The 24,101-nt window shown below is 43.7% G+C and overlaps 1 protein-coding gene across 1 annotated transcript; it reads left to right on the top strand.

Moving 5' to 3' along the window:
* The first annotated feature begins 12,485 nt into the window (after nt 1-12,485).
* NANS (N-acetylneuraminate synthase) lies at nt 12,486-24,023 on the top strand. Its single transcript, XM_074994540.1, has 6 exons — nt 12,486-12,818; nt 13,921-14,136; nt 18,221-18,320; nt 20,061-20,215; nt 21,206-21,472; nt 22,765-24,023. Exons 1-6 carry the CDS (start codon nt 12,687-12,689, stop codon nt 22,972-22,974), a joined length of 1,080 nt encoding a protein of 359 aa, XP_074850641.1. The 5' UTR covers nt 12,486-12,686; the 3' UTR covers nt 22,975-24,023.
* The last annotated feature ends 78 nt before the right edge of the window (nt 24,024-24,101 follow it).

The following is a 24,101-nucleotide window of genomic DNA, read 5'->3' as shown; positions in this document are numbered from 1 at the left end:
CTGTGCTGTTATTTACCTGTAATTTACCCCTACAAGTCTTCTCAGAGCCCAGAAAGCAGTGCAAATGTTGTTAATGCTGCTAGGCAATAGTGATCTTCTGTATCTGGCAAATTCTCTCATTCGGTACCAGTCAGGTCCCCAGGGTGCCAGACTAGAGATGTTCAACCTGTATAAGCATCTGAAAAATGGGATGATGGGAAGCAGCAGACAACCTTAACAGCAGGTGCCCTACCTATAATTTCTAATGGGAGGTGGGCTGGTCCAGTGGGTAGGGTACTAACCTAGGATTCAGGCACAGAACTTTGTCAAGATAAATACATTCTAGGATGTGAGGTGGGGGTGGGAGGGCTATATATCTGGCTTAGAATGCCTTGTTTTCCAATAAGGCATAAGCTGTTGCTTGAAGAATTTCATACAGGCTGACCTGGTGGACACCAGCTCCAGCCCCTAACAAAAGAGAAGGAAAGTTGTATGGAACTGAAATCAAAGCTTAGGATTCTTGGCTGAACTGGCAGAGATAAAGACAGACCTCTGCTCTGAGGTGTGTGCATGCAAGGCTGCAGTCTGATGGATGTAAGGAAAACATCTATGGATGTCAGACCTGAGCCAAATGTAAGGGAAAAAAGAAGACCGAGGAAGGGGAAATGAGTCACAGCTACAGCTGCTCTGCTAGTAGTATCAGATGGGGAGCTAAAGATAAGACAGCCATATTACCCAAAGGTCCATCCCTTGTTGTGGTGAGGTGGCTTGTGTATCTCAAGGACACAGAGAGCTATGCCAGCAGGAGCTACAGCTCCTGGAAGGGTCACCAAACTGGACAGGTCAAAGGATAGCGACCAGACAAATTTGGATCTCCTCTCCCTGAGGTCAGAGGGGTTGACTTACGGTTAACAACCCTATCCGTAAAAAAACCCAAAAGTTACAGAAACATCTACGAAGAAACCTACAACTACACAAGTCTTGGGAGGAGTTGGCAATCTGCTCGGATTGAGTACGAAGCATGGTAGGGTAGGGAAAGGAAAGAAGGAAGCTGCCCCACAGATGACTTTCTTGCCCAGGACAACCACCCAGTTTGGTACGTGGAACATTCAGACCATGAATCAAGTGGGAAGACAGCACAGACTGCAGCAGACATGAAACAATACAAGCTTGCAGTTTCAGACTTGTGTGATCAAGACGGATACGATCTGGGCGGCTACGCCTGGCAACAGGTAAAACCCTCTTCTATTCAGAGCGTGAAGAAGAGGGTGCACCACACACAGAAGGTGTTGGCTTGATGTCATCAAGAGAGGCATCAGGTGCTTTAAGGGAGTGGACAGCAGTATCATCATGCGTCATTACCTACACCAAAATACCTCAGGTACTGATTGGTGCATAACATTGCACAAACAACGAAGCAGCTCAGGACTGTATAAAAGATTTCTATGAGGAACTACAAGGTGGTGTGAACCAGAAAGCAAAGATGAATACCTTGATTTTGATGGGCAATGTCAATGCAAAAATTGGAAACATAAATACAGGCAGAGAACAGATCATGGGAAAAGCCGGCCGAGGCAACACGACTGAAAAAGGAGAGCACTTCAGTGACTTTTGTTCCTTCAACAGATTGGTGATAGGTGGCAGTGTTTTTCCAAACAAAAGGGTCCATAAGAACTGGAGGGGAATCATGTTATTGTCTATTCCACGAAAAGTGCTCAATAGGATTCTCTTAGAGAGAATGAAGGCAGAAATTGATAGACAACTCAGGGAAGAACAGGTCGGCTTCGGAAGCAAGAGATCTTGTACTAACCAAACAGCAGCTCTCAGAGTGATCATAGAACAGTCACTGGAGTGGAACTCCCGTTGGTGCATAACTTTCATAGGCTATGAAAAAGCCTTTGACAGTGTTGATAGAGACACTTTGTGGAAACGGCTGCAACACCGTGGCATCTGATCCAAAATAATGAACCTGATCCATTCAACGTATGAACCCTCAACATGCCAAGCTGTTCACAATGATGTCTTGACAGAATCCTTCAACATACTCTCAGGAGTATGGCAAGGGTGCCTATTGTCACATTTCCTGTCCTTAATCACCATGGACTGGATTATGAGCAGAACAACAGATGGCCATCAACGGAGCATTCAGTGGACACTTCTCAAACAGCTAGAGGACATAGATTTTGCTGATGACGTCACCCTCCTTTCACATCAACATGAAAGCATGGAACAAAATGTCACAACACTAGGCAAAACTGCCTCAGTGACTGGACTGAGTATTAACAAGGGAAAGACCAAGACAATGAGGATCAACCAGTCCAACAATACAATCACCTTGGGAGGGGATGACCTGGAAGATGTGGAGCAGCTCACCCACTTGGGGAGTATTATGGGCAGAGATGCAGGAACAGACAAGGATATCAATGCCAGGATAAGGAAAGCAACAGCAGCATTCAAGACTCTTCATCCAATATGGAGTTCACAATACCTGTAAAGACAAAACTGTGGATCTTCAACACAAATGTGAAGTGTGCTCTTGTATGGATGTGAGACCTGGCATATTAAAAAGTCTTTAATCACAAGCTACAGACATTCATAAACAAATGCCTGAAGTACATCCTATGCATCAAATGGCAAGACTCTGTCACAAATGAGGAGCTGTGGAGATGGCTGGGCCACACACCCAGAAAACCATCATCCAGAACAATCTGTCAAGCTCTCACATGGAACCTGCAAGGAAAACACAGATGAGGAAGACCTTGGACAACATGGAGAAGATCTACGGAGGTTGAAGGACAACTGGGGTAATCCTGGAGTCAGCTGGAGGCTTTGTCCTGAGACAGAATGAAGTGGAGGAAACTTGTAGATGACCTACGATCCACTTGGTGTACAAGGGTTATAAAAGATTTTGCAACTCCCAGGAGTCTCCAAAAATCTGCACCTAAACATGTTCATCCATCAGATGGTTTAGGAACCTTTGAATTGCTAGAAACTATTCAAGCTTTAGAAAAGCTTAGTTGTTTGAATTGCAGTCAAACTGTACTAATAAAGTGCACAGAGTGAAACATAGTAACAGAGAGTAAGCCGTGCTAGTCTATACCCTATCAAAACAAAAAGCAGTCAAGTAGCACTTTACTTGACTGCTTTTTGTTTTGGTAGAGTGAAGCATGTACATGCTTATAGCCCCAGGTCATGCACTGACACAAATTTGTCAGTTTCCATCTACACCATGAAGGGGCAATATTGCCTGTGATTCTTGCTTTGTCATCACTAGAGGTAAAGGCTCTAAAGGTGTGTGTTCTTATTGTAATAAATAAATAAACTCTCAGTACATACAGAGTGAAAATCTAGCCCAACTAAATTCAGTAACAAAATTTCTGTTGACCTCATTAGGCTAGGATTTTACCCATTGTATATAGAGTTCGTCAAAAAGCAATGCCACAATTGTTACTGCAAAATACTTATTAGGGATACTACAACTTGGAAGAGTTGCAAGCTACTGCTTCTGGCGCTCTGTAATACATAGTAATTAGAAATTTGTGTTCTCAAGGTCTCTTTTATCTACTTACTTAATTGATAGAGTTGGGAAGGCAACTTGCCTCAAGCACAGGGTGTATAGTTGTCAAAGGAGTTTGTGTGGGAAGAACTTGTCATACCTAATGATACTCTAGGAAAGGAGGTACAGCATCCCTGGCCTGCCCAAACCTTCCTGTGGCACAGTAGCATACACATAGACTTGATTGCTAAGCTGCCTTCAGGGCTGATAGCTGCACACCTGTCAAGACACAATGGAGAAGGGCTTCAAAGTGCCTTAAAACTATGACAATCACTATGTATAGATTAGCTGTAGTGGTAGTTAGCTGATAGAACCTGAACAAAAGTAACCATATCAGACAAGTTCCTTAAGAAGCTAATTTTTCTTCTCCATCTCTACTAAATGGTGTTTTATAAAGATGCTGTAATTAGTTGCCCTGTTAATCAATTAATTTGTGTTGAGCCACTCACTGTAATTATTTCATAATTCCAAGCACACTTTGTGTTAAGTTTACATTTCTAAATAGTTGCTATAGAATTAAATGCTTCAAAGATGTTTTAAGAAATGGTTATTCCACTGTTATAGTCAAACACATGAACAGATTGCTTATCACTGTGAATAATCCTTTAGAATGATGGTCTTATAACCATTTATAGTACATATTACTCACATCTGTAACATGCTTAGCATATCTGTTAATCTTTCCAAACACTCTATGTACCATTTATAAATGTAATCTTGATATACAGTGTAACCATTCCTCATACATATAAAAGGTCCAGATTTTCAAGCAGATGTCAACTCAGCCTCTCTTTGAAGTATGTTATGCACCCATGACTAATTATATCTTGTTTTGTTCCCACATTTCTTTGCAAGCACAACTAATGGTAGCTTTGATGACTAACTACATGATGTATCAGCAAAAACAACTAGTACATGGCTAATTATCAGAAATTGTCAAGGGCACAAAATAGCATGTCCAAAGCATTAACAAATTGGATCCAGAAAGTGTGTACTACTATAATATGTGCATGTGCAGATCTGTTCCTATTTTTATACATCTGCAAGCTTCTTTACTTAGTAGGTATTGTTCAGTGTTCGAGATAATAGCAAACGTTTCTTTTAATTTCCCTTTGTCTCATGACTGATTATTCACAGCTTCAAGAGATTATAACCAGGAGGCTTTTAGACTAATAACATGACCCTTAAGACAATACACAGTACATATAATATAGAAGGCTCATGGAAATAACCAGCTATTATGCATCATTTATACCCTTATTGTCTGCATCACGTATACTTATAACAATAAATCAAGCAATATTACTACTTAGCACCTACTTACCAAGTTTTCCATCCTCCATAGATCTTGGTGCATTGCAAAATTTGGAAGCCATATTATTTTCAGCTGACAAATGGAGGCACAATGCTCCATTATAGCAAGAGTATTCACAGTTCACAAAACTTACATAAAGTATTTCTTAGGCCTTTTCTACAAACAGTCTTGTATAGCAGTAGCACTATTTGGGTTAGGGGTGTGATTTCTCTAATATAATTATACTGTTGCATTCTCTAGGGTAGGGATCAGCAACCTTTTGGAGGTGGAGTGCCGAAATTTGACCTTTTGACCTCTATGCAAGGGCTGAGTGCCAGTGATCCATGTTAAAGTGCTTAATAGTCCTACTTACAATAGTTTCATTAATAAATAAATGAAGATGCAGAGCTTTACTGTTTAGGTGGTGATTGGTAGCATGAGCTGGTCTTTTGGTAATTCATAAGCCGCCTGGCTTTGAGAAAGCTCCCGGCTGCATGCGGGGGAGGGGCAGGGTTGAGCTCCCACCTCACATGCCAATGAAAATCAGCTCACATGCCACTCTTGGCATCTGTGCAGGGGGTTGGTGACCCCCCAGCTCTAATGTTACTCAGTTATAGTGGTAAAAAGGTACTGTATGGTAATATAGCTTATTCCCCTTCCTGCTGGGTATTGCCATACTGACATAAGGTACAATTAGACTGATCCAAGTGTGTCCACAGTATGGGGTGTATGGCTAGACAAGGCCTTTTGTAACAAAGTCTTTTGTGCATAGACAAGAAGTTGGTGAACCAGGCCCAGATTCTGCCTGGTCTTTTGCAGAAGGATGCATCAGAAAACCCATACTAATAAGAGGGGCTGACTGCTCTTATTTGAACCCCCTTCATAATGTCACAGATTGACCCATAAGGAGAAAAGATGTGAAGGCGTCCTTTGGTATGCAGTACCAATATGTCTATGCTGGCAATCTTGCTCCTCTGTCTGTGGACAACTGGTTCCTACTCCTAATGGAAATATATTCCTCAAAGCAGCTTTATTTGGGACTTGCTCAAAACAAGGCATACATCATTAGGGCTTTTGCAACACATGCATGGACCAGTTTGGGGCTTGATACCAGGAGCTAATCAGAACAGGGTGCTAATTTTAGGTCCTCAGCATTATTTCCAATGAAGTGTATTGAAATGTAGAATGTGGTGCCGTCAAGAAAACCGACAATCTGGGCCTCACAAATGTTTTATTGTAGATTTCTATGAATGGTGTACTTCTAATCTCTGAAGACATGTTTGCAGTGACAATAATGTTCCTTTCCCCACCAGCTTCAGGCCCACAGGCTTCATGCAACCCTGGGTGATTTCTGATATAACCGTATGTCCCATCAATACTGGGCAAATTAGTAGAAACCATAGTAAAGAATAAAATTGTTAGACACGTAGAAGAACATGATTTGTTGGGCAAAAGTCAGCATGGTTTCTGTAGAGGGAAGTCGTGTTTTACTAATCTATTAGAGTTCTTTGAAGGGGTTAACAAACATGCAGACGGGGGGATCCAGTGGACATAATATACCTAGATTTCCAGAAAGCCTTTGACACGGTCCCACACCAAAGGCTTTTATGTAAATTAGGTGGTCATGAGTTAGGAGGAAAGATCCTTCAATGGATTGGAAACTGGTTAAAAGACAGGAAACAAATGGTTGGAATAAATGGTAAATTTTCACAATGGAGGGGGTAACTAGTGGTGTTCCCCAAGGGTCAGTCCTGGGACCAATCCTGTTCAACTTGTTCATCAATGATCTAGAGAAAGGGGTAAGCAGTGAGGTGGCAAAGTTTGCAGATGATACCAAGCTGTTCAGGATAGTCAAAACCAAAGTAGATTGTGAAGAACTTCAAAAAGATCTCAGCAAACTGAGTGATTGGGCAGCAAAATGGCAAATGAAATTTAATGTGGGTAAGTGTAAGGTAATGCACCTTGGGAAAAATAACCCCAATTATACATACAATGTGATGGGGGCAAATTTAGATGCAACAGATCAGGAAAGGGATCTTGGAATTATAGTGGATAGTTCTCTGAAAACATCCACGCAGTGTGCAGTGGCAGTCAGTAAAGCAAATAGGATGTTAGGAAGTATTAAAAAAGAGATAGAAAATAAGACGAAGACTATCATACTTCCCCTATATAAAACTATGGTACGCCCACATCTTGAGTACTGTGTGCAGATGTGGGCTCCTCACCTCAGAAAAGATATACTGGCATTAGAAAAAGTTCAGAAAAGGGCAACTAAAATGATTAAGGGTTTGGAAAGGGTCCCATATGAGCAGAGGCTAGAGAGACTGGGACTTTTCAGTCTAGAAAAGAGGAGACTGAGGGGCGATATGATAGAGGTATATAAAATCATGAATGGTGTGGAGAAAGTGAATATTGAAAAGTTATTTACTTGTTCCCATAATATAAGAACTAGAGGACACCAAATGAAATCAATGGGTACTAGGTTCAAAACTAATAAAAGAAACTTTTTCTTCACACAGCGCACAGTCAACCTGTGGAACTCCTTGCCGGAGGAGGCTGTGAAGGCCAGCACTCTAACAGTTTAAAAAAGAGCTTGATAAATTTTTGGAGGTTAGGTCCATAAATGGCTATTAGCAAGGGGTAAGGTATGGTGCCTAGCCTTTAGTCAAAGGCTGGAGACAGATGGCAGGAGACAAATCGCTTGATCATTGTCTTCGGTTCACCTCCTCTGGGGCACCTGGCACTGGCCACTGTTGGCAGACAGGCTACTGGGCTGGATGGACCTTTGGTCTGACCCAGTATGGCCGTTCTTATGTTCTTATGTTAGGACAGATGCTTTTTTAAGCACCGTTTCAGTGATCCTGACTTTTTTGGCAAAACTGGGAATTTGTGCTGTTTGCTCTTGCCAACTGATGATCAGCTGGCAAGAGTAACTGGACAAATGCACAGTTTTGTCAAAAAGGTGGGGTGCAACCCCCAGCAAGATGAGAAGGAACATGTGGAGAGAGGCAAGCAGCAACAGAGGCCCTGTGTGGATGGCCGAGTGTCAATTGTGTCCATGCATGGGTGGGTGGCAGGAGAGCTTGGACCAGCCCTGCACATGGGGAAGTAAGAGAGGGTCTCAGGTTGGCCCCACATGGGCAAGTGGCAGGGAGATTGAGCCAGCCCTATGCATGAAGGCCAAAGGGCCTCAAGTCGGAGCTGTGGGTTGCCCCATTTTCCCTTTGGGAATATATGGTCTTCCTACTTTCTTGGCTGAACAATCTGATGTGATATTATATGTATTTTCACATGAGTATAACAAAAATGCAAAACTCTTCCCTTTTTACAGGATTTTAACAGAAAAGTCAACCATTAAAACCAAGCTGACTCAATTCATGGAGTGTGAAATTCATTTGTTCTGGGAAACCTAGTTCCTTCTTAAATTAGCATACTGCCACCTACTGGAACAAGGAGGGAAGCTACCAAAGCCAGGAAATATGGTGGACATTTTTCAAAGAAACAGAGGGAACCATGCTGTCTATACACTAGCAAGACAAAAAAGCAGTCAAGTAGCACTTTAAAGACTAGCAAAATAATTTATAAGGTGAGCTTTCGTGGGACAGACCCACTTCTTCAGACTATAGCCAGACCAGAACAGACTCAATATTTAAGACACAGAGAACCAAAAACAGTAATCAAAGTAGACATCTCAGAAAAAAAATTATCAAGGTGAGCAAATCAGAGAGCAGAGGGGTGGGGGAGGAAGGTCAAGAATTAGATTAAGCCAAGTATGCAGACAGCCCCTGTAGTGACTCAGAAAGTTCACATCCTGGTTCAAACCACGTGTTAATGTACCCAATTTGAATATAAAAGCCAGCTCGGCAGCTTCTCTTTGAAGAGCTGGACGAAAGTTTTTTTTCAGTAACACACATACCTTTAGGTCATTAATAGAATACCCCATTCCATTAAAATGTTGACTAACTGGTTTGTGGATCTGGAGTGTTTTGATGTCTGTTTTGTGCCCGTTGACCCTTTGTCTGAGGGAGTTAGAAGTCTGTCCAATATACAAAGCATCTGGGCATTGTTGGCACATGTGGCATATATGATGTTAGTAGAGGAGCAAGAGAAAGTGCCCGTGATTCTGTGAGTAACCTGGTTAGGTCCAGTGATGGTATTTCCAGAGGAGATATGTGGACAAAGCTGGCAGCGGGCTTTGTTGCAGGGAAAGGTTCCAGGACTAGTGTTCCTGGGGTATAGACTGTGGCTGTTTGTGAGGATCCTCATGAGGTTGGTAGGTTGTCTGTAGGACAGAACAGGCATGTCACCAAAATGTACATTGCAAAGTGCGCTGACAGGAGCTATCTTCCTGTCTTCCCAGGCTTCTAGTATGCCCTTAAGGAGCCAGTAGGTTTCTGAGGAAACTCAGTAAGTAATCATGTAATGAAAGATGGTACCATAATGCATACACATATTTCCCCCGTTTTAATAAAAGGAAAACTAGAAACTCTATCACGTGGCACTGACAAATCCACAACACAGACTTTTGCCACTACAGCTGACAGAGGAACAGATGCAAGTAGCCACCACCCTCTGCGAGGGCCTGGCACTAGATGAAGATGAAGTACATGCTTTGCTCGGGAGGTTGCTAACTATTTGCTGTCCACTGAGGAATGGTGAACCAGGATCCTGGCTTCTTCCCTAGGCTGGATGAGAACTGGACAGAGTGGTTGCAGACTCTTCTGTCAACAACCCCAGCAAGTCTGAAGCCTTCAGCTCCGTTCCCCATAGCCTGTCCTTGTCCCAGTCCCAGCCTTCTCCAGCCTCACCCTTGACTCCATGTCCCAAGTTCACTCTCCCCTATACCCCACCTCAGTTCCTTGATCCAATCGCCTTATATCCCCCTCCTCCATGCACAGGCCTAAGTACTTTGCTGTCCAGGGCAGAAATGTTTTCATTCTTGCTTCCTACCTCCCAAAAGGCCTCTGTCCACTCCTCCGCCAACATCTTACATTGGTGATGTTTTTTTCTCCCCAAATGTTGGCTCCCTGACTGCCTGGCCCTATGACCAACCCCGTCAGGGCTCCAATTTCCCCTCACCCTTCCCTGGCTACTTGACTTAATCTCAGGCTCCCTCACCAGCACTCAGTGCCACACACCATCCCAGTCACTCCAAGATTTCTACATACTTGTCCCCACCTCCCACCTCTAGCACCTCATATTAATACCAGTGTCACACACCCCAGACTCATATCCCAATCCATGGCTCCCAGGTACTCCTTCTCCTTTCTGGGCTGTGGCCTCAAACTCTTCTGTGTCCAGCATCACAGTGACTCCCAGCTAAAGAGGTGCTGCAGGGAAAGTCCCATGCCACCACCAAGGCACCAAGCAGCTATGGTGGGATGGAGCACGCTCATTGTAGATAGACTTTTTGGAGCATTTAACTGTCAAACTCTGACAAGTCTCTGCAGAGCATGATGCATGACATGCATCTGACAAAGGGAGCCTTTACCCATGAAAGCTTATGTGCCAAAAAAAAAATCTGTGAATCTGTAAGGTGCCGCAGGACTTCTCTTTGTTTTTTCGGATACAGACTAACACGGCTACAGACTAACACGGCTACCCCTCTGATACTTTGCTTAGTGAGATAACAGAAACCTTCACTATTATTTTCCTGGTTTCTTTCTTTAGAACACAGCGACCTAATTCACCTAGTCCTGTTCAATGATGCTAACGGATTAAGTGGGTATGTAGAACCAAAGGTTTTAACAGTACATGCCAACCAGCTCAACTGCTACAGCTGCTCCCTCCACCTGCACACCTGTCAACCATATCCAGAACATCACTGAATTTTTCTTTTTCTAGTCAGCTTTTTAGTGTTGTTAGTCAAGATTTTACTGCACTTGCCTACACTGTTTCATCACCCTCTACTACTCTTCACCAGCAGTTTGTGTTGATGGCTTGGCACCCAGATGGTCTCATTCACTTCTGACCAAGGGAAGCCGATTAACTACCTCATTAGAGACAATTAATAAGACTTACAAACTTTCATTAAAAGGAGAGAACAGCAGTAACTCATTGTCTACAGTAGATTCCATTGCACAGAATGTGGCTACTATCACACCTCTCCCAGGGATGCCTGTACTGGCAACTCAAAGCCTTTAAAAATTATGAGTCAGATCTCAAAAAACATGAGCTTTTAAGTTCCATCCTATATTGAAAACAAGGGGAGATGGAGGTGAGCTCTGCTGGGAATGGCTTCGCTTTCACCTGAAAGGTCAAAGAGACACGGAAGTCTAGGCTGGCTATGAGGGAAAAGCATTTTACTAGCAGCGTGGTGAAGCTCTGGAATTAGTTACTGCGGGATGTGGTGGAACCTCCTTCCTGAGATGTTTTTAAGACCAGGCTTGACAAGGACTTGGCTGGGATGGATTAAAGCAGGTCTAAGCCAGAAAAGAAAGTCAAGCAAACATACACAACTCCAGCTACAAGAACTGTATGGTGGGAGTCAATGTACCTTTGGTTGAATTTCAGTGGCCAAGGGGAGAAACACTCCAGAGGTTATGAGTCAACAGTGTGCCCTTGTAGCCAAGGAGGCTAATGGCATATTGGGGTGCATTACGAGGAGCATTTCCAGCAGATCTAAAGAAGTTATATTTCTCTATTTGGCACTACCCAGGCGACATCTGGAGTATTGTGCCCAGTTCTGCACCTGCTCCCACCCTCCTCAACTACCAGTACAGAAAGGATGTGGATCCCTTGGACAGGGTCCAGCAGAGAGCAATGAAAATGATTAGTGGGCTGAAGCACATGACCTATGAGGAGAAGCTGAGGCATTTGGGTTTATTTTGTTTGCAGAAGAGTGAGGGGTGATTTGCCAGCAGCCTTCACCGTACTGAAGGGGGGCACTAAGTAGGATGGGGAAAGGCTGTTCTCAGTAGTGACAGCAGAACAAGGAGCAACGGTCCGAAGTTACAGGAGAGGAGTAGGTTGCATATTAGAAAAAAAACCCTTCCCCAGGAGGGTGGTGAAGCGCTGGAATGTGTTACTGAGAGAGGTGGTGGAATCTCCATCCCTAGAAGTTTTTAAGTCCCAGCGTGACAAAATCCTGGCTGGGATGACTCAGTTGGGGTTGATCCTGCTTTACGCAGGGGGCTGCACTTCATGACCTCCTGAGGTCCCTTCCAGCCCTTGGAGCCTATGAAATGTGTCTCTAGTTTAAATAGGGACAACTCCTGCTCTGCTGGGTTCATCGGGCGTTTCCCAGGCGCACACCGCAGCGCTTAGTCTGACCCCGTCGAGCTGAAGCCTGTCCCGGCGAGGGATTCCCAGAGCCCTTTCCTATCGCTGACCAACCGCAGGTGCTGAAGGCAGCGCAAGTTGGGCTGCACAGTCCTTCCTAGGCCCCATCATCGACACACAGAAGTGGGCTGGTGGCGCCCCCGGGGACACTGGGTGCGTGTCCCAGAGCCCCACCCGCCTGGCGCGGGGTCGGGCCGCGTGCAGGGGTGGTGGGGTCCAGCCTGGCGCCTGTGCGAGGGTCTCAGCAGACGCCAGCCGCCCCCATTTGCATATATTTGCATATAATTACATCCGCGCAAGCCCAGCGCAGGGCACGGCTGACGCATGTGCACGCTGGACGCGGCTGCCCCCGCTGCCGTCACGCGCCGGGTTGCTCAGGCAGCCGGTCCCCGCCCGAGCCGGACCTTCCTTGGCCCCACCCGTCCGGGTGCGACTCAGGCGCTCCGATTGGGTGGGCCGGACCAAAGCTCCTGCGCGGCGATTGGCGGAGGCCCGGAGTGACGTGTCACGGGCTGGCGGGGCCGTGGCGGTTGGCGGCCAGTTGCGCCGAGGCCTCGCGCCCGCCCTGTCGCCGCGATGCCGCTGGAGTTCGAGCTGTGCCCGGGCCGGCGGGTCGGGGGGGCCCAGCCCTGCTTCATCATCGCCGAGATCGGCCAGAACCACCAGGGCGACCTCGCCATCGCCAAGCAGATGATCCGCACGGTCAAGGTGCGCGCGGCCGGGGCGGAAGGGAGCGGGCTGTGCTGTGAGGCGTGAGGCGCAAGGGGCGGGGCCTCGGCGGGGGCGGGGCTCCGGGCCGCAGGGCGGGAAGGGCTGGGGTGACCCAGGAGCTCGGCGGGGGGGTGCGAGGTCCTCGCTTCTGGGAGGCCCGTGTGCTCCCTGGGTGCAGCGAATGGCAGCAGCCTCCCCGCGGCGGGCCATTGCCGCCCGGCGGGACCGTTACTGGCGAGCGCCCGGCGGCTTTGCTCCTTCCCCCTGCGTGAGCGCGGACTCACTTCATCCGTGACCAGCACCCGAGTCTGTGCCCGCGAAGGCTCACGCGCAAACCTTCTCCGTTAGTCTCCGAGGTGCCGCAGGGCCCTTCGTCGCTGTTACGGATCCAGACTCACGCGGCCACCCCTCCGATACTCAGTAGGTGATGAGCTTTCGTGGGGCAGACCCGCTGCTTCAGACCATCGCCCTGCCAGAACAGACGCCTGACGCTTGGGCTGGGCTCTGCCCTCTGCCAAAAGCTGGGCCACGTGGGTGAAATAACTAGTGCACCCTGCAGGAGAAGCCCGAGCACTGATTACTTAAAATATAGACCTAAAGGGAGGGTAATGTAGTTAAAGGGAACACGCAGGTTGTGTTATGTCACTCACATAATTGCTGCTTTCTTGGATATAACTCTTTCCATAATGAAGTGTCAGGCTCATACATTTTTTTTGTTCACCATCATGTGTTTGCGCATTTACCAGGCTGAGAGCATATCTGTAGGAGGTCAGTGTTTTCAATATGATGTGTGGTGTTCAGTGTGAAAATAATTGATATGCTTAGCTAGCAATACGTATACATGGGCTTCAAAAATGTCGTTGCAGGCTCTCTTACATTAGTTTATGGACGTCCTCACACAACTGGTTATGTTAGCTCTGTCAAAGACAGAAAGACGTGCTATATGTGAAAATAAATGTGTCAAAGTGCAAGAATGTTAGCTAGGCTCTTACATTGGTTTTGTGTATTTTTTTTTTGTTTTTTATCAGTAGTACTTTCAAGCTAGAGGTTCGGTGGCACCTGTCTTGTACAGGTTCTTAGGTGGTGATATGTCTTGCAGGAGTGTGGAGCAGATTGTGCCAAGTTCCAGAAGAGTGAGTTGGAGTACAAATTTAACAAGAAAGCTCTGGAGAGGCCCTATACCTCCAAACACTCCTGGGGGAAGACTTATGGAGAGCACAAGCGCCACTTGGAATTCAGTCATGACCAGTATCGGGAGCTGCAGAAGTATGCAAAGGAGATTGGCATCTATTTCACAGCCTCTGGCATGGATGAGGTACCTGAGCAGTTCTTGCATTAATACAGTTGTAGTGTTGTATAATTCATATATAAAACTAAAACCAAGGGTTTGTTTGGACTCTAAACTACAAAACACGTGAAAATGAGAGACAATGTACAACTTCATCCTTAATCAGTCCCATTGCGTGTTAGTTACAGTTGCACATTTCCTTCTATATACTCCCCAAACACATTTTCTCGTATGTTGATGTGCCTGAAATAAAAGAAAAGGTTTCAGCCAGAACTCTGAATAACTTGATCTTTATCAGGTTAAACCAGGTTATAATGGAGTATAGCAACTCCCTTCCCAAAGTGTTTGTTACCCTGTGTGTGGTCAGCTCCTCCTTTCAAATCGCTTCAGCTTTCACTTTGCACTCTGCATCAACTTCCTTTATTGATAAGGCCTTCCTCATCTGAGCTCTTGCTGCTCCTTTGCATTTTTCTGTATTTGCTACCCACCATGCTCCCTTTCTTTGGCCTAAACCATAAAACTAACCCCACTTTTGTCATGTTCTTCTCTTTGGTCAGGAATCCTTCCAACCAACTCTCCCCTCCAGAAACACTGAGAATCCTGTCTGACAGTCTCTCTTCCACTCTGCCTTTAAGTTCTTTCTTATAAGCACACTTTCTGCTTCCATCAAGGATGTGTGTCTATATAAAGAAATAAGAAAGCTCTCTGTAATCCTTAACAGTTGTGCATCACTTATCAGCTGTATAATCTTGACAGATAACCCCTTGAACATGAAATATAACTTCAGTCTGTTAAACGGGAAATTCAGCAGGTACAAATTTATTCTACGTCTGTTTCATTTGAAGTGCCTGATAATCAGTGACGTGGGCTGAACCAGTAGAACTGAATCATGATTAAAAATTCAAGGATGATTTTGATTTCAAGTTTGGCCTCAAAACAAATGAGTAAACATACTGTTCTGGGTCACTTCATTCCTCCTTCAAGCAAGAGGCTTGCTAAATGATGGATATTAACTTTTACATTAACAAATGAAACCCAGCCATCCCTCCTGCAGTCCAACATCTGGGCTCTTAGTGGGATTTTCCAAGGCTTAAACACTTTTGAAAACTCCACTCTTTATTCTTTGATCTACAAGCGTGAAACACTTACCATGAAGTGTCATCGCTCTTCAACTCCCAATGGGTAGCTGAAGTAGCTAAGCACCTTACAGGATAAATTCTTGTTTACTTTGAATACGGAGGTCTTGCGAGTGAGGCAGCCTCATAATTAATTGATAGTATTGACCCCCCCCCCCAAAAGCACAAACACATAATGTATTTGTCTAAGAAATTGCCTGCAGCTTTCATCATGACTACTGTGTTTTGACTGTAAATGCTTCATCCAGCAAAATAATATTTTTGAATTGGTAGTACAAACTGAACATAACTAAATGGAATTTTGTGATGTACAGGTAGGTTTTTAGTGGTATGAATAAGAGATTTTGATTAATATGAAAGAAGTCAGTGATGTGATGTAATTTATTTATTTATTTTGTTCCAATTTGGAGTGAAGACAAACCAGAGTCCCAGTGAACCACTGTGTGTGTGTGTGTGATTCAAGGTTTTCTCCTGTTCCTTGAATTTCTCACATACAACTGACCATTTTTGCATAAGAAATGTTTCCTAGATTCCAAGGCCAGAAGAGACCATTGAGATCATCTGGACCAGTGTTTCTTAAACTTTGAGACCACAGAACACCAAATAATAATTTATATGCGGAACACCTATGAAAATTTTCTTAAAAAAAAAAATTGTTAGACTAAAAAAAAACAAACAGCAACGTCCACAGCAAAACCAAAATGAAGTAATTTGATCAGGTATCATAGCAATGGAAAAGTAACATTGTATCTGGTTTTAATAACAGAAAATATATACATGTGCCACTCCTTATTGCTAGTTCCTATGCTGCTGCACAGATGGGAGAAGCAGCTTAGAAGGGAGGCAAGCACAATGTTAGTCAACCGTGCTGTGTGGCCAGTCTACTACCACTCTCACGAGATGCAGACATAAAAGTATGGTTCAGTATTTTCCATTACTGTTAGCATCATAAAATAGTTATTTATTGTAAAACTCTGAATTATTTTTCAAATGCCCATTGATCTAGACTGACCTGAGTAACACATGCCAGAGACTTTCTCCAAAATAAGTCCTAGACAGAGCATGTATTTTTAGATAGCGAGTGCACAGTTAGCAAACAGCTGTTATGCTTAAGAAAGATTGGGCTGTATATCTTTATGTTGTGTAATCTTCCCCAAGCCTAATTAAACAAACTGCTCCTAAATATACAATTGTAGAACCTCTCAGTAGTTTTGAGGCTTGCAACATTTTCTATTCTGCCTTTATTTAAAAAGAAAAAAAAAAAGCGAGTGATATCCCTTCTCTTTAGAATGAAAGCACTCTAGAAAGAAAAGCATCCACCTGGGAATTTACATCTGGGTCTCCAGGAAACAAAGTCTTAAGAAAGGCGTGGATCACTGGTTCAGAGGGCTAGTGATACCTTTCACCTCTGGAGTCCTTGAATCACATTCAGCCTAGGCTGATAACTGACTGACACAGCAATCCCCTGAGATATGCACAATTGATATGCATGTCTCTTGTATTTGTGCGATTGGGGCAGGGGATCCCCGTGAAGGGGAAAAAGAGCTGGTGGAGCACTTGGCACTGAGCCCAGTTGGCAGCCCCAGCTGTGGGAACTGTGGCTGGTGGATTTAGGGGTTTCCTGCCACACCATGGCTGGGAAGCAGCTGGGCTCCCAGTCCAGCCTCCAGCCACAGCCCCAGATGAGGCTGCCAGTTGGTTCCCAGCTCCCCTGCACTCCCCTCCCATGTGCTGGTCAATTTCCTGGGTCCCACAGGTGGTGGGGAGACAGGAACCAGGCTACTGCCTGGTTCCTGTTTCCCCTGACTTGCGCAAAATATGAGTTATGCAGGGGTGTACTGTAGTTGTTACCATTTGATGAGTGAAATGAGTTGGTCTTAGTTCATTCCTAGTGGACATAGGCCTACCTCACAAAGACACACCAACTCAAAGAGGCACCAGACCCTCTCCATAACAACAGATGCAAAACCTGTAGGCATCTCTCTCCTGCTACAGTGATATATCTGACCTTTCCCTCCTGCTCCTCAAGGAGAAACTGCATAGCACCATCACAAGACATGTCTAAGAGCTTAAATTCATACCTTTGCTAGGTGCTAAAAATCATGGACTTAATAAATACAATGGATTTATGACTTATTACAGCAACCTGTAACCTGCTAACTCTCCTTTGTCTAATAACTGCAGAAGTGTTAAATAGCCACTTCACCGTATGCTAAAAAGCTCTTCTACCTTGTATTTAGTGCCCAGACCTGAAGAAGAGCCTTGTGTAAGTTCCAAAGCTTGTCTCTCTCACAAACAGAAGGTGATCCAACAAAAGATATTACTTCAACCTCTCTTACTCTTGCTCTATCTTATATCATGGCATCAAAATGGCTACAATACCACCTGAAACAAAAATCACCAATTTAGGTCAATCTGATTAATACCATTTAAGGAGAGATGCCAAAGATTAAAAATACTTGGAAGCTGAACTACTCTCTGATGCCTTTAGGAGGGACTTTCAGTTCCTGTTGGAAGTACTTTGGCAAATCTGTATTGTGAAGTTAGTGCTCTTTCTGCTCATTCTGCAAATAGCAATATGAATACTTTGATATAGCCCAAGAGTCTCAAAACCGTTCATGGATAGTAGTGCTATAAACTGGAATCTATCTGCCCAACACATTTCATGACCAGTAAGTTCAGTCACACTGTAAATACTATAACTGATCTTGCTAGATGAATGAACTTGGGACAAATTCAGTGCTGTTCAGCATGTTAGTCTGCACTCCCTGATTCAGGGGTGAAAAGTGGTGTGATTTATCCTACAGGGATAAGTTTGTCTTTGGAGTATGTGTGTGCATGGCCTTGAACTTAAAATACTTGGGTTCAATTTCCTACTCTTATGGGGAAAAAGGGTGATGCTCTGCTGATGTTGAGCAGGAGGAGGGCTGGTAATGTTAGGAATTATTTTTTTAAAATGTGTTTTCTTTTTGTAGATGGCGGTCGAGTTTCTGCATGAACTGGATGTTCCCTTTTTTAAAGTAGGCTCAGGAGATACTAACAATTTTCCATATTTGGAAAAGACAGCAAAGAAAGGTGAATGGTGCTGTTTTTGACTGTTTTATTAACCATCCCAACAAATTAACTCCCAACAATTTCCATCTTACTTGAGACAACATCTGAAAGTTCTCAATTTCATGTATGTCTCTTTGTGAATTCGTTTTGATACTGTCTGCTATGGCCTGAGTAATCTCTTTCTCACTCTCTGGCTGTGTCCAAACGTACCAAAAACTTAGAAATGGCCATGTGAGAGTTCATAGGAATAAGGGGATTTTTGATGTTGGTGGGGTCCTTTCGAAAAGGCTGCCCATGTAGCCGAGCTGCACGGGAGTGAAACGCGTCAATTTTGAAGTGCCATGGCCGGCAGCATGCTAATGAGGTGCTGAACGTTCATTTCAGTGCCTCATTAGTATTCTTTGATCTGGCCATTAGCATGGCCATTTCGAAGTTTTTGGTACGTGTAGACACAGCCTCTTTGAATAGATACCAGTGTGTTGTGTATGAATCTGACTGCTGGATCTCACATTCTTCTAAGCCCACTGGTTCTAGCTCTGCTTGCTCAAGCACACACTCAGATGTAGACTGCATGTCTTAATATCCTCCTTGTGCAGTGGAACTCTGCAGTCAAGCCATCTTAGACCCCCGAACTAGCGACCTAGCCCTCCCAAGGCCCCAGTTGATTGTATGTGTTCTAGCCAAGCTCTGTATCTGTGGGCACTCTGAGCTTCTGGAATAACCTCTGTTGTGACAGCTTAGTAGGAAAGCAGGGAGATACAAATTTTACTCTTAACAAAAAACTGTAGAGCGTTATAGATCTTTACAGACTAACAGTGCTGAGTGCAGTGCCTCCCCGCCGGCAATGGGGGAAAAAAAAAGGTCTGATTTCACCTAGCCTATGAATCCTGGGTGTGATCGTCACCCAAAGGCTGCTCAGCCTTTCCTGCATCCTTAGCTGGATGTTCTTGCATGTCTCTGTGGTCTGGCCCCTTTCCTAGAGTCGTTCTACTGTTCCAAGAGAGTCGTCTTTTTCCCCATGTCTTGTAGTGAGGGGAGTTCTGTGTTCCAGCTGACTCAGAGCCATTGACACAAAAAGAGGTTAGCATTTAACATAGATGTAACTCCCATCTTGTCACAGCCTCAGTTTTAGCCATCAGGCACACAATGTGTAATGCATCTTTAAATAGAATGCAGCTACTTGTAATGCATTTTTGTGTTAAGTGAACAGCAGACTGGGTGCTTTTGTTACTTGTATAACATACTTTTTAGTTTAATTAATTTCAGATAGAAAAATAAAGTCCTTGACAAATCTGTAGGTGGGGTGATCAGCTATGTGAGATCTCAGACTTGTCTGTGCACCCTGTTTTATTCATCTGGTTTAACTAAAGATCTGATTTTTAAATGGATTTAGTTAACCTGGTGCAAATGGCTGCATGGACATGGTTTAGTTTAACCAGCTTTGTATTGCTTTAACTTGAATCAGTTTGGAGCAAGTTTCAGCTATGTCAAAATAAGCCACTGTTGCACTGAAATAATGTAAGTGGGTCTGTCCTGTGAAAGCTCATCACATAATACATTATTTTGTTAGTCTGTATCTTCACTAAACAAAAAGCTGTCCTGTAACACTTTAAAAACTACTGTGACTGTCTTGCACTGGTGTAACCAAATCTGTTTTAATTCATACCTTAGGTTGAGTATGCATACCAACTTCCATATGCAGATTAACCTTAAGTCATGAAGCCTTGGAAGAAACAATATCCTGTTTGTTTTACCGTCCAGGTCGCCCAATGGTAATTTCCAGTGGGATGCAGTCTATGGACACAATGCATAAGGTTTATCAGCTTGTGAAACCGATCAATCCCAACTTCTGCATTCTCCAGTGCACCAGTGCTTACCCTCTTCAGCCTGAAGATGTCAACCTTCGTGTGATAACGGTCAGTGAATCACACGTAATGCACTGTGTATAGGGAAGGTCAGAGCCCAGATGAAATAATACATGAACTTAAATTTGTAAATCTTGGTTGTGCTGGTGTTTGCTGCAGAGGAGACAGAAGTGCTGTGTTATCTCCAGTTCATATAATGATCAAATTAAAAGCTGATGGCACCCTGACTGGCAGAATTTGACATCAACGAATTTGATTTATTTATTACTAGTCAGTACAGTGCAGGGTAGAAAAGAGGCAATGGAATATTACCTTATGCTGGCAATTTAAAATGGCATAAGACAAATGTGTAGGCAGACACTATCTAGATATAGGGACCTAGACAGTAGGCCAGGTCACAAAACTTTAATTAGAAATATTTCCAGTGAAATGCAAGAATGTGATTGGAGCACATTTGTACCCTGAGGTAGTACCTCCTGTTGGTAGGAGGTACATGGCAACAAGAAAATAAATGGCTGCAAAACTCTGGAACACATTTAAGCATATGCTTAACTATAGGCACAGTAATACTTGCATTGTTTTCAGTGAGACTACTCACTTGTGCATATATAAGCATTTTTAAGTAGGTCTGACTTATCCTCTGCTGAAATGTTACATGTGGTACTTTAAAGATAATCTGTATTCAAAGCATTATGAAAGTGTCAGTCCAGTTGACTCTGGGATGAGAACACACACACACATTGTTAATATTCTCACTATTTTTGGCATTTGGGTGCCACTGGATACAACTTAACTAGGAAAAATGCCAGAGAAGTTTTAGGGTAAATGGAGCCTACCCTCCCTTCCCCATAGTGGTTGTTCCAGTGAAGTCTTTGAAAAACATATCATGCTAGTGGGTAGTGCAGTGGCACCTTGTTCATGTTACATGAAAGAGGGTTTACTTATTTTGTGACACTAGTTGTTTGTATATTCAGTTACATTTGCTCTCCATGACTGAAATTGATAGTCTTATAATTCAGATCAACTTTGTTGTCATTCAAGGCGTACCAATCAGCTTTTCCAGATATTCCCATTGGTTATTCTGGACATGAGACTGGCATAGCCATTTCAGTGGCAGCAGTTGCTATGGGTGCAAAAGTACTAGAGCGCCACGTGACTTTGGACAAAACATGGAAAGGAAGTGATCACCAGGCATCCCTGGAGCCAAATGAATTGGCAGAATTAGTGAGAACAATCCGTCTGGTGGAAAAGGCAATGGGATCTCCAGTCAAACAGCTCTTGCCCTGTGAAATGGCCTGTAACGAAAAGGTAGCTTTCCTTAATGAATTCATATGTAGATAACAGCCAGCTAGACTGACAGCTAATTGTTTTTGTTTTACTGCTTGGTAGAAGCAAATTGCAAACTTTTTATAACTGCACGTCATCTTCTACTCCCATTAATAGCTCCTTCTGTCTCCCTATCCCAAACTTTTTTGCAGCTATCCTGTGTAGACACCACTAATGCTTCAGTTTGTTTCTTAGCACAGACTTAATAGCAGGTATAATTAATTGGTTGTAGTGGCATCAGATTTCATTCATAGTGTTGTTTGACGGTCAGCGCATCGACACACATCTGACCAACCCTCCTCCTTCATCCAGGCTTGGGACTGGCATGGAGCTCTCAGTGGCTTCATGGTGGAGTTATGGGTGCTAACGAATGAGACATGGGTGATAACGAAAGATTCAAAAAGAAGAATATTGGCGTTCAAAAGGAATTGTTATAGAAAAATGCTGAGAATAGGATGGATGCAGAAGGTCACCAATGAGGAACTATATAGAAAGATGCAGCCAAAAGAGAACCTGCTGCACAAGAGTATAAAACGGAAGCTACGACTATTTGGACATATTTGCACAATGAATGAAAAATCAAGACCCTAGTATTCAGCATAATGGATGGTTCGAATAGGAGAGGCAGACCCCACAGAGAATGGATAGATGATGTAGTAGATTGGTGCGGAGCTAGTCTACAGAAACTAAGCCGCTCTGAACTGGACAGGGAAAGATGGAAGGAAATAGTGAGAGAGGCATCAGACACCAGCGGGCACTGAGCCCACGGTTATTGATGATGATAATTGGCCAGATTATTCTATCAAAAATATGGATTTGCTGACTAATGCGGGCAAGTACAGTGCAACTCCTGTTGACCAAAGGTTGATTATGATGCCCTGTGGTAGAGTTAGGCTTGGGCTTTAGGCATTCATATACCCCTTCTGTTGTAGAACCTGAGCAGTCTTGGGGAAGGCAGCAGCCTCTGTCCATTGTAACCAGTCATTCACACCTGATACTAGAAAGGAATTGGGTGACCCCTGTGCCCTCAGTACAGCGTGGCATTCAGCTGCATGTACAGTGAAGACTCCCATACTAAGATATTTTTGCTAAATTGACTGAGTGGAAGTGAGTGTATTTGAAAGTAGAGCAGACAGGGGAGAGGAAAGTCATGTTTTCTTGGTAGCTGGTAAGGAAAAAACCTCACTTTCATCTTTCATTTTGTTCTTGATACTTTACAAATTAGAATGTACTTGGCTCAATAAACTAACTCTCTTTTGTTGGTATTTCTGTAGCTGGGAAAGTCTGTGGTGGCAAAAATGAAAATCCCTGAAGGTACGGTGCTGACCCTTGACATGCTCACAGTGAAGGTGGGAGAACCTAAAGGATACCCCCCAGAAGAAATTTTTGATCTGATTGGCAAAAAGGTCAAAGTAAACATTGAAGAAGATGAAACAGTAACTGAGGATGCAATAGAAAATCATGTTAAGAAAGTGAAATGCTAAATGTACGCATTCACTTCTGTATTGTTCATAACATGCAGGATTGTACTGCGTAGCAGCCATACACTTAGGAATTAATAGCATAGTAGATTAGGAATGAGAATCTGAACAGAATTTCTATTTCACGTTGGCAAACAGATATTTGTAACCAACTTATGTGAATTTATGAACTCACTTTCATCAGATGTGTATTACTGTGTTCAGAAAGGATATGTTCTTCAACATGACCAAAGATCCTGTTCAGAAGTATCTTGTATGTTGCTCAGTGACAGGATATTGTGGTAATGATTATCTGGGGGGAGATGAGTATGTGATTTGTTAATTGAACATTATGCAGAGGTTCATTTTGGGATGATCTGGCTCTAAGACGTCAAGGCACACACCAGTTGCACTAGTGTGGTCCTAGCAGAAACTTGCTGCAGTAGACACTTTTCCGAAGGCTTTTTCTTAAAAACACCTGTCTTTCAGACATCTGATCTGAGGTTGGACTCATGCAGGCAGCACCTCATCTCCACCCAGACAACTCATTTGTGCGTCTCTGCTCCTTGGTCTGTTGCCTTTCCAACATTTACCATGAGAAATGCTGCAGCCCATGCTCGTTGCCAACATACTGCTTCCCTCCTGCCTGAAGAAAGCAGGGTTAAAGACTAAAAGAAATGGTAGCTGGGGGCTGGCAGTCCTACAGTCTTCAATTAGCTTAACTGGGTAAATAGCTTGTTGTTTTAATTAACTGACAGACGAATTCATTTTTATCAGTGGTGGTTGTTGGAACTTTCTACCTCCTATAATTTTAGGTATCTTGAACACCCTGATGGTGTAAGCAAAGCTGCAGCCTGCTTTGTTTTCTTTGCAATGCTTACCTTGAACATACTGCTGCAGTGCCAGGAGACTGCCTGACTATACATTTAAGCTGTAAAGAGGTTGGTTCGTTCAGCTTCTTGCTTAAATTGTGTGACTTGTGATTTTTGCCTTAACAGAAGATGATACTAAATGATTGTTAAAAAACACTTTTATTGAAAACAAAAAAAATAAATCAAGTTTGTCAAACAAAAGCGGCTACTTTACCATTTCATTTTAACAAATGACCCCTTGTCTAGAATAGCGTTTTTCTTAATACCCCATGCACTGCA

Source organism: Carettochelys insculpta, chromosome 5 (genome assembly GCF_033958435.1).
Source record: "Carettochelys insculpta isolate YL-2023 chromosome 5, ASM3395843v1, whole genome shotgun sequence".
Taxonomy (NCBI): Eukaryota; Metazoa; Chordata; order Testudines; family Carettochelyidae; genus Carettochelys; species Carettochelys insculpta.
Note: the sequence above shows the minus strand (reverse complement) of the source record. Positions and strands in the feature narration are given on the sequence as shown.

Bases quoted from the DNA above. Each gene is read 5' to 3' on its own strand.
- NANS (XM_074994540.1), top strand. From the start codon at position 12,687: ATGCCGCTGGAGTTCGAGCTGTGCCCGGGCCGGCGGGTCGGGGGGGCC. The intron at 12,819-13,920 runs GTGCGCGCGGCC...TATGTCTTGCAG, and splicing joins AGATGATCCGCACGGTCAAG to GAGTGTGGAGCAGATTGTGC. The intron at 20,216-21,205 runs GTCAGTGAATCA...TTGTCATTCAAG, and splicing joins TCAACCTTCGTGTGATAACG to GCGTACCAATCAGCTTTTCC.